Source organism: Centroberyx gerrardi, unplaced genomic scaffold (assembly GCF_048128805.1).
Source record: "Centroberyx gerrardi isolate f3 unplaced genomic scaffold, fCenGer3.hap1.cur.20231027 Scaffold_82, whole genome shotgun sequence".
Taxonomy (NCBI): Eukaryota; Metazoa; Chordata; class Actinopteri; order Beryciformes; family Berycidae; genus Centroberyx; species Centroberyx gerrardi.
The window spans coordinates 37,374-52,373 of record NW_027605218.1 but is presented as its reverse complement, the minus strand read 5'-3'; the positions used below and the strand labels follow the sequence as shown (position 1 = coordinate 52,373).

Below are 15,000 nucleotides of genomic sequence, written 5' to 3'. Positions count from 1 at the left end.
ACTCATCCTGAAGTTGTTGCCAGAAGGCAGACAGAAGCCTCAGTCCAGTAGGGAATGAAGAGGAACGTCCATCTGTTGTAGTGGCTGAGGGGATGTAGACTTACGGCACATTGTGTTGGATGGGGGAACAAATTCACCAAAGACCATAGAGAGCATAGATTATGAAACCACGTGTAAAAGGGAATTGTCAGCTTGGCGGTAGCTGCTTTTTCACATAGAATTTTCTTAAGGAACTAGAGCATTAGGAACGGGAAGGGTGGATGTATTACCAAGGAATGATCTGTGACAAAAGTTAGAATCACCATGAAAAGCAACAACAATAATTTCAGAAATCATACTACATGAAAGGGGGCAAGCACTGATGTGTCTACAATTACTTTAAGGAAGTCCAGTGGGGCTGCAGTTCGTGCTACATGGATAGATTTCTCAGAGTTCTTAACATCTTACTCTCTAGCACTTTTTTCTAAGGGAGCATTCATACCAAGTTTATCTGAACTCTGCAGTGTTTCCTCCTTTAGTTCAGTTCGATTGTCCAGGTGAGAACAATGACCTTTGAACTCTGGTGGCACCAAATTACGGCACCAAGAGTCTCAGTCCTCTAACAAGAGAACTGCGGTGCGGTTCATTAATCCAACCAACTACAGGAAACCACCCCATTATGGGTAGAAGCAGACGGATGCGGTTCCTCATGTTTGAAAAGCCTAGCAGAACAAAATGAAGTCTGGACCGATGCTCATATTCAAAGAAAACCAACTGTAGCTGTGATCGCACCCTCAGGTATTTGCCATTACAGGATAAAAAAAATGCTGAATTCTACCTCTCTTGCACTCTCTTGTAAGTCATTCTGGACGAGAGCATCGGTTAAAAGGCTAAATTGGACGGGCAGACGGAGGGATGGAGGATTAGAGGGCGGGATGGAGGGATGGAGGGCGGTAGGAAGGGACGGACGGACGGGCGTTCCCCCCATCTGGAAGCGCTTAGCCGTGCTCAGCTGAGGCTGCATTCCTCCCGAAGACATGAACCAGGCCAACTGTGACTCACCAGCCTCAGCCTGACGTCAGGCCGGCCGGGCCGAGCCGCCGGCAGCTTCACATCTGGTGAAACACCGAACAACTGACGAGGTTTCAGTGAGATCACAGCTACCGCACTCCAACAGGTCCGGACTGTTTTTAAATGCAATAAGTCACAGTTTATCAGTCCGGGTGCCGCTCACTCCAGACTCCTCAACTACATTTCAGCGAAGCACTCGTACATGTATGCCTTTTCACTGTGTTGAACTACATGTATGTTCTGTAATAATAAACTTTATTTGTATAGCACCTTTCATACAAGAAATGCAGCTCAAAGTGCTTTACAACAGAGAAGTTACATGCACCGAGTGCTTCACATAAAACTTGATAATGATAGTGAGAATAAGATAAGAGGAGAATAGAATACATAAAATGCATCTTCACATGAAAACAGACATAGAATGAGCATAACATAAGATGGAAAATAAAACCCACTGAATAACAATAGTAAAAATATGAGGAATGCATAACATAAGATGGAAAATAAAATCCACTGTAAAATAATAATAAAAATAAAGTTAAAAAATAGAGTACATAGGATGCATAAAATCAAGTAAAATACAAATTTTAAAAGAAGTGCAGCAGTGCATAAGTGCGAAGCAAAGTGAGAAAAAAAAAAAAAAAAAAAAAAAAAAAATTTAAGGCCTGTATCAGGAAAGTCATAGCTAGTTAAAGGCTAAAGTGAAGAGATACGTTTTTAGCTTTCTTTTAAAAATATTTAGCGAGCTGGCTTCCCTGATATCTATAGGTAGTGTGTTCCATAGCTTTGGGGCGTAACTGACAAAGGTTTTCTTTCGGCTGTTGCTGGGAACCTCCAATAAACCGGCAGCAGATGATCGCAGGGTTCTTGAAGGCAGGTAGTGAACAAGGGAGTTAGCAATGTAGCTTGGTCCTAGCCCATTAAGGGCTTTGTCTATAAGGAGGAGGACCTTAAAATCAATTCTAAATGTTACAGGACGGGCATGTAGACATGTTGAGTCACGTGTAGTCGTGTACAAGTGTTAAACCACATGTATGTTTCGTAGAGGCACCAAAACACGTGTTTTGTAGTAGTGGTAAACTACATGTATGTTCTGTAGAAGCTTTGGACCACACTGCTGTTTTGTAGAAGTTTTGAACTACATGTATGTTTGTCATTGTTGAACGACATGTATGTTCTTGTAGACATGTTGAATCACATGTGTACAAGTGGTAAAAGTGTCAAACGACATGTTTTGTAGAAGTGTTAAACTACATGTATGATGCGTCGCAGCGCAGAACTACAGCACATATATGTTTTGTTGAAATACATGTACATTTTATGGAAGCATTGGACAGCATGCATGTTTTGTCGAAGCATTGAACAAGGCTTCATGTAAGTACTAAACTACATGTATGTTTTTTTAACTACATGTATGTTTTTAGAAGCGTTGAAAAAGGTCCGTTTTGTAGAAGTACTGAACTACATGTATATTTTTGGAAGCATTGAAGTACATGTGTGTTTTGTTAAAGTACTGAAGTACATGTGTGTTTTGTTAAAGTACTGAACTACATGTATGTTTTATGTAAGTACTGAACTACATGTGTGTTCTATGTAAGTACTGAACTACATGTGTGTTTTGTAGAAGCACTGAACTAGGCTACATGTATGTGTTGCTGAGCTGTTGGCTGTAGTCCTCTGGCTGGGTGGAGCTGGTTCTTGCCCACTTGGCTTCAGCCAGAAATGTTCAGACAGATCTGCTTCCAAACTGTCATCAACAGGCGTGGTGTCAATAGAGTCTGATGGTCTGAATAGAGTCTGATGGTTTGAATAGAGTCTGATGGTTTGAATAGAGTCTGATAGTTTGAATAGAGTCTGATGGTTTGAATAGAGTCTGATGGTTTGAATAGAGTCTGATGTCTGAATAGAGTCTGATGACCTGAGTAGAGACTGATGATTTGAATAGAGTCTGATGGTCTGAATAGAGTCTGATGGCCTGAATAGAGTCTGATGATTTGAATAGAGTCTGATGGTTTGAATAGAGTCTGATGGTCTGAATAGAGTCTGATGGCCTGAATAGAGTCTGATGGTTTGAATAGAGTCTGATGGCATGAATAGAGTTTGATGGCCTGAATAGAGTCTGATGGTTTGAATAGAGTCTTCGTGGTTTGAATAGAGTCTGGTGGTTTGAATAGAGTCTGATGGCCTGAATAGAGTCTGATGGTTTGAATAGAGTCTGATGGTCTGAATAGAGTCTGATGGTTTGAATAGAGTCTGATGGTTTGAATAGAGTCTGATGGTCTGAATAGAGTCTGATGGTTTGAATAGAGTCTGATGGTCTGAATAGAGTCTGATGGTTTGAATAGAGTCTGATGGTTTGAATAGAGTCTGATGACCTGAATAGAGTCTGATGGTCTGAATAGAGTCTGATGGTCTGAATAGAGTCTGATGGCCTGAATAGAGTCTGATGGTTTGAATAGAGTCTGATGGCCTGAATAGAGTCTGATGGCCTGAATAGAGTCTGATGGTCTGAATAGAGTCTGATGGTCTGAATAGAGTCTGATGGTCTGAATAGAGTCTGATGGTCTGAATAGAGTCTGATGATTTGAATAGAGTCTGATGGTTTGAATAGAGTCTGATGGTCTGAATAGAGTCTGAAGGTTTGAATAGAGTCTGATGGTCTGAATAGAGTCTGATGGTCTAAATAGAGTCTGTTGATTTGAATAGAGTCTGGTGGTCTGAATAGAGTCTGATGGTTTGAATAGAGTCTGATGGTCTAAATAGAGTCTGATGGTCTGAATAGAGTCTGATGGTTTGAATAGAGTCTGATGGTTTGAATAGAGTCTGATGTTTGAATAGAGTCTGATGGTTTGAATAGAGTCTGATGGTCTAAATAGAGTCTGATGGTCTGAATAGAGTCTGATGGTCTGAATAGAGTCTGATGGTTTGAATAGAGTCTGATGGTTTGAATAGAGTCTGATGGTTTGAATAGAGTCTGATGGTCTGAATAGAGTCTGATGGTTTGAATAGAGTCTGATGGTTTGAATAGAGTCTGATGGTCTGAATAGAGTCTGATGGCCTGAATAGAGTCTGATGGTTTGAATAGAGTCTGATGGTTTGAATAGAGTCTGATGGTTTGAATAGAGTCTGATGGCCTGAATAGAGTTTGATGGCCTGAATAGAGTCTGATGGTTTGAATAGAGTCTGATGGTTTGAATAGAGTCTGATGGTCTAAATAGAGTCTGATGGTTTGAATAGAGTCTGATAGTTTGAATAGAGTCTGATGGTCTGAATAGAGTCTGATGGTTTGAATAGAGTCTGATGGTCTAAATAGAGTCTGATAGTTTGAATAGAGTCTGATGGTCTGAATAGAGTCTGATGGTTTGAATAGAGTCTGATAGTTTGAATAGAGTCTGATGGTCTGAATAGAGTCTGATGGTTTGAATAGAGTCTGATGGTCTGAATAGAGTTCTGCTCTGTTGTATTTTGTTCTGTTCTATTCTATTCTATTTTGTTCTGTTCATTACTAGGTTCCTTGTTCTTATTGGATTTAAAAACTCTGCATTATATTATTATTATTATTATTATTATTATTATTATTATTACAGTGAGTCAGTCTGATGACATCATTAGCTAAATGCCTAAATTTGACCGTCAAGTCGTCCTGCTGGGCTGGAAGCCAAAATCCCTCCCTTCTGCTCTTGGCTCTGTGCTCCCTGGTCCCGCCCACTCAGAGCATGCCACGCCCACCCTGACCCGGCCCCGCCCACCATGACCCAGCCCCGCCCACCCTGACCCGGCCCCGCCCACCATGACCCAGCCCCGCCCACTCCGATCAGGCCTCGCCCAGTCTGCTGTCTGGTTCTTCATCCTCCTGTCCCGATCCAGTAACAACCTCAGTGACCTGCTGTGAACAACATGACATCACCGCACCGTACTGTCACTCTCTCTCTCTCTCTCTCTCTCTCTCTCTCTCTATCTCTCTCTCTCTCTCTCTCTCTCTCTATCTCTCTCTCTCTCTCTCTCTCTCTCTCTCTACAGTAGAACATGGAAACAGCATGATATATGATGAATGATACACAGGGAAATATATAAGAATACAGAAGAGTGAATGACAGAAGCTGGTTCAGATGCGTCATCTTGGTTTTGCCTTGCGAGCCAGGTGTTGCTGCATGTGGTGGATTTATTATTATCTCCGCCGAGGAGGAAATGTTTTCACCTGCGTCTGTGTGTTCGTCCGTCTCTCCGTCTGTTAGCAGGATATCTCAAAAAGTTGGGCACGGATTTACACAAAACTGATTTAAAGGTCCCATCTGGTGTAAAGCAGGACTCCCTCTCCTCTGTGATGATAAAGGAGTTGGATGGTCTATCTAAACATGGTGAAAGCATCAAAACTAAATCCACACAATCCATATTAGAAAAGCGAGCCTCTAAACGAGCCGTTTGGACTTCCGTAACTTTGTGGCGTCACAAAGGTTCGCTCATTATCATTTCTGTAAGAAATAATAGACTAACAAAGTGTTTTTTTCAAAGCGGTCGAGCGGTCGTCATCGTTTATTACCGGAGAGTTTTCCCTACCTGTAGCCGCCGGGCCGCGGCGTCTCACGTTTCGCTCTCGAAACGGTCAGCCGATCGGAACGGAGGGTCGTTAATATTAATGAGCCTTAAAGACACGGCGACAGAAACGGCCTGTTCTTGGTAAGGCTCAGAGAGATGCTGGAAAATGAACGTGGAGAAATGGATTGAGAGTGTTTTTGGTTCATGACACCACACACACAGCTTTGAATGGACAGAAAGACACAAAATAAAACTCTGGACAGTAGAATATGGGACCTGCGCTGCTCTCTTGGTGAGTTTTAACTGATAATGAAGGGTGTGTCAGAATCAGGATCTGTCTTTGACTTCGATAGGTTTGATCCATTTGATCCTGGACTGCTTCCTATTGGAGTTCTTCGATAGAAAATCTGTTGCGTGACTTTGACTGTATTTTGCTTCTGTACATTTTAGTTTGTTGTTTACAACTTTTCTGTTTGACTTCATGCTGCTTTCTTGGCCTTGTCTCCCCGAAGGAGAGTTTTAATCTATTCAGCTACCTGGTTACATAAAGGTTAAATGAAAGTTGTAATACTCTAACACATAACCGTTCCTCACCAGATTAATCTGCTGGTGTTGAACTCTGCTCACAGTTGGCAGAGACATAAATACATTGCTGACAGCGATCGCAGCGCTGCAGAGGAAGCATTATTGTTGGACCTGTGGCATTTCCCTTTAAAGAAGGAAATGGAATATGTGAAGCAATCAGTCGGCCTGTAATAACCGACGCTGCAAGGTCAGGAAGGCTGCAGAGAAGCACCAGGGACCAGAGGAATTCCTTTATAAAACACCGCGGCAGCAGAAGCACAGCGCTCTGCTAAATCTATTTCTCCCAGTGAGCAGTGTTGCCGGAAAATGTTACTTGGAAAATGTAATAAATTACTCTTTACTTATTCCTCATTTCAAAAGTAATCACATTACTTTGTTAATTCCTCAACAGCAGCAGTAATTAGTTCCATTCCTCGTTCCATTACTTTGCGTTTCGCTGGCAGCAGCGGCTCCTTGTTTTTCTCTGAGATCAATTCAAAGTAATGGGAAAACTTCCAGCTGCTGAAAGTCTGCGTCTCTCCCTCAACTAAATATCCAAACTAAATATCAAGGACTTTTCAATGCAATATGGTTTTAATAGGATATAAACTTGGTAAGAGCATCATGAGTTTGATTTCTATAATCAGTTTCAACTTCAATAAATTCAATCATTCCATACAAATTCAGAAAACAGAATTTAAATTCAGTCGTCTGCTGGAACAAATCTCATCACTTTCAATCTAAGTCATTTACACAAACACAAGATCTCAAGTCAAGACTTTAGAAACCTTTTCAAGTCATCAAAGTACATGTCAGTCAAGTCCCAAGTCACCAGAACCCAAGTCAAGTCAAGTCTCAAGTCTTCTCTTCATGCATCAAGTCAAGTCTCAAGCAATTAAAATTGACATTTATTTGATGATGTTTGAGCTGATTTCGGATTATGAAAATCGAACAAACTCTCCATTGGGTGTGTTTAATATCTACAGGTTCATATGGGCATATGGGACTCGAGTCTTTAGTAATCCCTTACATTACTGTTACTGAATAAAGAACACTGCCAGGGGTTTCTGTGTTCTCTGGCTGTGGATCAGACAGGTTTCTGTGTTTACTGCTGATGCCGAGCCAAACACCTGAACCTGCAGGTAACCTGAAGCCGGCAGACTCCGCCCAGACTGCTTCCTGCTCTCAGCACTGACACACACACACACACACACACACACACACACTTCCATCATTTATTCATGAAGGGAGGATCCTAGGGTGGAAAACCTGCTCAGTCGCTGCTTTTCCACAGCAGGACGGAGTGGAGTTTACAGGCCTGACACCCAGAAAGAAGGGTTCTTCATCTAGGTCATCTCTGATTTGTTAAAATAAAAACCTGGTAAATCAGTAGAGAGTAGAGAACCCAGTGTGGTTCTTAAAAAGTTCTCTTGATTCTGCTGATTTGGAGATTTCATGCGTTCTTAAAGCGCACCACAAAGGTCCTGTATACAATCATTTGTCTCTAGAGAACCTTTCTAAAGGGGTTTTGCTCTGGCCCTAAAGAATCCTCTTCTGGGACTATTCAGAGCCTGTATTGTTAAAAGTGTAGGAGACAAAACTGGCAACAGCTGTCCTGTCATATGACCTGACTGCTGATATTATACACTCAGTAACTCCACCCTACATACACACACACACACACACACACCTGCTGAAAACAAATCTACAGCAACCCCTAGAAGGGATAGAGTTGACAGTCTTACTTTTCTTTGTGATTGCCTATTTTCCTCTAAATGTTCATTTACCCTGTGCTGGTGGTGTGTGTGTGTGTGTGTGTGTGTGTGTGTGTGTGTTATGTCCACAAACACCCAGAGGTGTGCTGTCTGTCTGTGGTGCCGCAGGCTCTGCCTCATGGCGATGTTATGAGTGTGGACAGTAGATCCTCCATGTTACATGTGGTGGTCAGGGGAAAACCGGATGGAAAACAGTGAGGCGGTCTGCAGTCTGCTGTCTGCTGACTCTGATACTGTTCCACTGTAACACTGGACTCTATATAACCTACTGTATGACTCAGGGTGACCACATTTTCAAACCCCCAAACCGGGACCCTTAAAGGAGGGGTATCATTTGCTTTTTCAGCAATTTTATATAATTACCTGGTGTCTATAAAATACATCTGTGAAGTTTTTTTCAGTAAAAATCGTTTAGTTATAGCTTTAGGTATTCACTTCCCAGTGTTTGTTTCCCACCTACAAGAAAACAGGTTGTTTTACATAAGCAGCTTCTTATGCTAATGAGCTACTGCTCTGATTGGCTGGCCATTCTGGAAGGCCCGCCCTCCTCTTAGCGCTGATTGGTCGATTTCAGACAGTCCAGTGTCTACATAGAAACTGGAGCAAAATCTGACTGGCTTGTACAAGGGGGCGTGTTTTATAGTTAGTGACTGTGGGGAAACGGCACAGTAACATGATTCTATTTTTTTACTGTGATTACTTCACACCTCCAAGTACCAAAATCACCAGAAATACTAAGAATTGCCACATCCAAGGATACCCCCCCTTTAAGTGTACCGCACGTTCATACTCAATTATTTCAGCGCTCAGCACACCTAGTGACTGCACCTTTCAACACCATGGACAGCGCCTCAGCAAACGAAAAATTTTGTCTCCAAAAATCCACCAAAACAGTTTATTTGAAAACTGTATAATTACACTAGTAAACACAAAACACAAGGATTGCACTGGTGTAATATAACATATTTACTGATTGTCAGATACCTTTCAAAACAAAACACGTGACGTGATTCGGATTATGGAAGTCGAACGAACTCTCCATTGGCATGTTTAATATCTACAGGTTCATATGGGCAGTCTGTAGCCGATATCTGTACGTCCATTTTCAGTTATTAGAATAGAGACTAAAGACAAACTGTGATTAAAGTATTGCGAGTAGGCTACACAGTAATACTGCGTAAGTACTCAATGAAATCAGACACTGTGATCACAGTTTTGAGCTGTAGGTAACTGGTTGTACCTACAATGCTTTTCCATTTGTTAATACACTGGAATAAAGCCACTGGATGGTAAAATGTTTACCCAGGGTGTGTTTGTGTCACTTGTGTTTTGTCCATAGGGTTTGTTTGTGTTGAGGTGGACTGGTTCAGATCTATAGTGTTGTATGTTCAGTCATTCCTCACTGCTGGCTGTGTGTAGTGTAAACTCTGCATTTTAAAGGTGACTTTTAAAGACGGCACTCCTCCCCTTTAAGATCCAGATAAACATGAGACTCATTTAAAGCGGACAGTTTTCCCAGCAGTATGTAAAAAGGATTAGACCGATACAAGAGGCTGATATTGACTTTTTATAAAAAATTGTATATACTGTATCATCCACTTCCAGTATGATGCAGTTTGATTGATAGCATTTTTATAGTGTAATTGATGATCAAAAGAATAAATTCTTAACCTGAATTCATTCTAATGAGACGTTTTGGTCCGATTCCACATAATTTTGGATGAATATGCGTTATTGTTGTACTACTGTGTACCTTGATTTTAATGGGAGTTTTACTGTCCCATGGTATGACTGCTGTTTCAGAGGCTTTTCCACCATGATAACAGTAAACTTCTGTGAGAAACACTGAATAATGCCAATTTTCTGGCATGAAAATTGTCAAATTTAAAGATATTGAATATCAATACACACAGGTTCAGTACAATATTATCAGTATTGGTATCAGCTTTCAAAAACCTATTTCGGTTGAACCCTACTCATAGTACCAGCTGTATTTTTCTGTGATACTTAACTTCCTCAGCATCTTACACAGACAGTCAAAAAATGGCAATAAAGTTTTTTTTCCACTGCAGCCAAACAGCTTGTAAGAAGATCTTAAAAAATTGGGTGAAACTTTAATGATCTCTGTGGGGAATTTGGATCGCTGCAGCAGCAAATAGCACTAGCATTATAAATAAGAATCAAACCAAGAATTAAACCAAAATTGAGGCATTATAGGAAGCATTTTGTCTTGTTTAACTTTAAGAGCGTTGCCTCTGTTTAGTTTCCAGTGAGTTTCCCAGTGCAGCGCTGAGCGTCACCCAGTCAGAGGAACCACACCCAGACCAGCGACCGCCACAGGCTGGGTGCTCCGCCACAGCGCTTCACACACACACACACACACACACGTCCCCACAGTGTTCTCCTCTGTCGTCGTCCCGTTCATTCCCATCTGAGCTGAAAGCGATATCTGAAGAGGTTCGTTCCAAAATGACAGAGTGTCGTTTATAAAACTGTGTGGATTTCACACTGAAAGGTTACGTACGTACAAGAGAGGAAAAGAGGTACAGCAAAAATAATCTGATTTATAAAAACTGAGTCTGTCATAAAACTGCGTGTGCTTTCCGTCACGCAAGTTTCCCTTTCATAAATCCTAATAAAGCTTTCATTTTGTGCATGTGAAAGAGCCTTAATCTCACCCTGTTAACTCCCATTTCTGGCTAATGAAACACCACCTCATCAATTATTAGTACTCCAGCACTCACCAGGATTACTTAGATCGACACTTTTATTGAACGGCTACATAATAATTGTCGGCCATAAAAACCAAGGAGCAAACGACGCAGTTTGCATGTCGCAAAATGCATCGTTGCTTGATTGTGTAAGACAAAATCTGTCAAACGAAACCCAAAACATCTAATTACATACAGCATGCATTGCAAAATGAAAATGTAAACTAGAAGCAGACAATGGGCTGCAACTCCAAATGACACCGGGGTGCGTTCAGTCGCCCCAACACCAGCAAACAGGAGGTTTGAAAGGAAAAGGCAGCGCGTTGAACATCCTGTTGCAAAGTGTTTGTGCGTCCGTGTGACACGTTTGTACGTAGCCAATGAAAATGCAGAATCACCCCGAACGGAATCAAACGCACCTCAAAAAGCCGTTGCCAAACTTTTCACACCGTTGGGAGGTGCAAGGTTTGAACATGGCCCAGGATTCTCCTTTAAGTTCTTAAGTTCAATGTGTAATAATAATCCTGATGATGTCATCTCTCGCCGCAGGTTACGACTTCTCGGAGGTTCTGCGTTGGTTCGGAGAGCGAGTCGACCGGATCATCCTGCTGTTCGACGCTCACAAGCTGGACATTTCTGACGAGTTCTCCGAGGCCATCAGAGCTTTTAAGGGACAAGACGACAAGATCCGAGTCGTCCTCAACAAGGCGGACCAGGTGGGCGGGAGGAGGATGAGGATGATGATGATGATGATGATGATGATGATATGAAGAGTTTCTCCACCGCTTGACAAATACAACACTTAATCTGACAAAATGATCTCTGGCATGAAAGCAAAACTCAATGTTTAATATTCCCCAAATTATACATGATATTCACTTAGAGTACGCATCAGGCACTGCTGGGTTCTTTTTGATCGCTAACTTGAAAGCAGCGTATTCTGGTCTTGTTTGTTTACGGTAATTTTACTCAAAATTAATCTATTCATCTATTTCCAGTAATCTACTATTAAATAATATATCATCACCACTATCATTGTGGTAATGATTTATTGATGGTAAAATTATACATGTAGCACCGTTAATCATCAATACGTCGCTGTCGGGAGAAAAACCTTGTATCTCCAAAATGTCGACTTTCCAAAGCCTTGATTTTGAGCTGATTTTTGAGCGGCATCAGCCTAAATCCCTCCTCTTCCTCTCCCTCTTCCTCCTCCTCCTCCTCCTCCTCGTCCCCCCCCCCCCCCCCCCCCCCCCCAGGTGGACACCCAGCAGCTGATGCGGGTGTACGGCGCCCTCATGTGGTCTCTGGGGAAGGTGATCAACACTCCGGAGGTGGTGAGAGTTTATCTGGGCTCCTTCTGGGCCAAACCGCTGCAGAACGGCGAGAACAGGTCAGTTCAGTCATGCATTCATCCATTCATTCATTCATTTACCTATTCATTCATTCATTCATTCATTCGTTGGTTCGTTTGTTCATTTGTTCGTTCGTTCGTTCGTTCGTTTCGTTAATTCGGTCATTCATTCATTCATTCTTTCGTCCATTTACCCATTCAGTCATTTAGCCATTCATTCATTCATTCATTCATCCATTCACCCATTCATTTACACATTCATTCATTCATTTACCTGTCCAATTCCCATTGATTCATTCACCTGTTTGTATATTCATTCATATTCATGCATATCATCTTCCTCTTCCTCCTCCTCCCCTCCTCCTCTTCCTCCTCCCCCTCTTCCTCTCCCTCCTCTTCCTCCTCTTCCTCTTCCTCCTCCTCTTCCTCTCCCTCCTCCTCCTCTTCCTCCTCCAGGCGTCTGTTTGAGGCGGAGTCTCAGGATCTGTTCAGAGACATCCAGGGTTTACCGAGGAACGCGGCGCTCCGCAAACTGAACGACCTCATCAAGAGAGCCAGGCTGGCCAAGGTGAGAGGAGGAGGAGGAGGAGGAGGAGGAGGAGGAGGAGGAGGAGGAGGAGGAGGAGGAGGAGGAGGATGATCAAATCTGAGAGGTGTATTCCAGAAAGGGAAAGTCAGGGAATTTGATTTATTCCCTGGGGAAGTCAGGGAATATCAGGGAATTTTACAAACGGGTCACTTTCCAGGAATATAGCAGAATGTACTTTCCAACCTGTTTTGTACATTTATTGCATTAGATGTGGAAGGAATATGTTTTTTAGGTGAATTTAGTTATGGAAAGTTGTGGAAAAATCTTGGAATTTCACATCAGGACCACAGCGGGACCCAGGGTGTCCGGTCAGGTGCCGGGAGGACGAGACGCTTCAGGCTTTCTTTCCAACCAGATACTGCTGCAACTTGTTTCACTAACTGGTTCTAATGTTATAAGAGTGTATCGTTCAAAAACAGAAAAACAGGAAAATGTTCAAGTGTTGTAAATGTAATTTGCGCTAATGTTGACATGTTGAAGTTTTTTCACAGACAACAATGTCATTATTTTACTTTAGTGAAATCATCGGCCATTTTAGTCAGTAAATACTGAATTGCCATCAACATGCCATCACTAATATCTCACTAAATTTAAAGGCTGTTTTCGTCAAAACGCTGATGCTAAGACTAAATTAAATCTCAAAACTGCTGTGAAAGGAAGAAGTGTCATGTTCATGAACCCCCATGAAGGCCTATAGTTCCTCATGGAAGGTTTCTCATTACGTTTCCAAACCAAACCTGGAAACCTGGAGCTGCAACAGGATCCGACCAGGAAGTGCATTATGGGTTCAACACGCTGTGAATTCTGGGTTTTCCTCATCAAATGTCTGAGCGGCGGAGGGAGTGATGCTCTGCGAGGCTTTGGCTGATAAATTCTGGTTTGTTTGAGATGTTTGGGCTGCAGGTCCTGCAGGTCCCTCTCTGTCTCAGGGGTTTTGAAGTGGGCAGTTCGTCCTCTCTGAGTTGTTCCTGAGGAGAACCGCTTCCTGGAGGGAAACTTCCATTCCTTCATGGTTTCCATTCACAGCAGCAGCAGCAGCAGCAGATTGATGGCTGTTTTCCATTCTGAAACTTCCTTCCCTTCCTTCTTGTCCTTGACGGATCAGCAGATCTGATAAGTCGTGACTTCAGAGTTCGGCTCCTCGCTGCGTTTCTGTTCTGTTGTTGAGAAGTCTCCTGGGAAACAGACCGAGTGGAAAAACCACCTGGACTGACTTTTAATTACCAACAGAACCAAACACAATGTTATGGTCAATATTTGTCATTTTTATCAAACAAGGTATTTATCTCTGTCTTTGTCTGTCTGTCAAGCTTGTTTTCTCTGCTTCTATGTCTCTATTTCTGTCTCTCTATCATACACACACACACACACACACACACACACACACACACACGTACACGCACACGCACACACACACACGCACACACACACACGCAAAGCAGAGAGTGGTTCTTATCTCTACTAAAGTGTTTCCCTAGCCAGCCAGACAAACAGGAATCTGGCAGCTCCTACACACACACACACACACACACACGCACACACACACACACACACATATGACGTTACCCAGCATGCCCTAAACCCCTGACTGACCTGGCTGACCTCTCCTCATCTCTTCTTAATAATGGAGGACATGCATAATTTTTTAGCCATATAACTATCATGCTGCGTTCATGTGCTGCTGGGAAAGTCCGACGTCCGGGACTTCCCAGTCAGCTGCTGAACAGCGTTGCATGTCATCCCTCTCTCTCTCTCTCTCTGTATGTCATCCCCCTTGCTCTCTCTCTCTCTCTCTCTCTCTCTCTCTCAGTCTGTCCTGTCTCTCTCTTTCCACTTTCAACTCCCTAAAAATGGCAGAAAATGCACCAAAAAACAGTCTTTAAACAAACAGAAACTATTAGGAGAGAGTGAGAGATGGAGGCTAAATGTTTGGCGGGTGCCTTCTGATTCTCAAATGTCTTAAAAATAGGAAATCTGTTTTTAGAAGCAGACACCTTGCCCCCCCCCCCCCCCCCGGTATTGATGAATGGCATCGCTGTCCTCTGGCACTTTGCCCTGACACACTGTATGACCTCCCTCCTTTTTCCCCTCCCTTCCTTCCTTCCACCTCCCATAATGCCGAGGGGCAGTTCGGACATTCCTTCCTCCTTAACACGCTAAGTCAACCTCTTCCTCCTCCTCCTCCTCCTCCTCCCTCCTCCTCCCTCCATCCATCAGCAGCACCATAGTCTACCTTCTGACCTTACTTTCGTTCTCCCGTTCCTCCTCTCACCTCATCACTCCTTTTTCCTGTCGTCTTTCCTCACCCTTGGGTATTAGTATTAGGCAGGGCAAACTTTATTGATATAGCATATTTCATACACAGTGTGCTTCACATAAGACACCAAAAATACATATTGTATGTAAAATGAAAGAAAGATA

At 42.6% G+C, this 15,000-nt stretch overlaps 1 protein-coding gene across 1 annotated transcript in view; it reads left to right on the top strand.

Moving 5' to 3' along the window:
- ehd4 (EH-domain containing 4) overlaps positions 1-15,000 on the top strand; it is a 47,609-nt gene that overhangs the window by 23,208 nt on the left and 9,401 nt on the right. Inside the window, 3 exon segments of the mRNA XM_078282344.1 lie at positions 11,186-11,352; positions 11,896-12,029; positions 12,447-12,558. Coding sequence (XP_078138470.1) covers positions 11,186-11,352; positions 11,896-12,029; positions 12,447-12,558 — 413 coding nt within the window.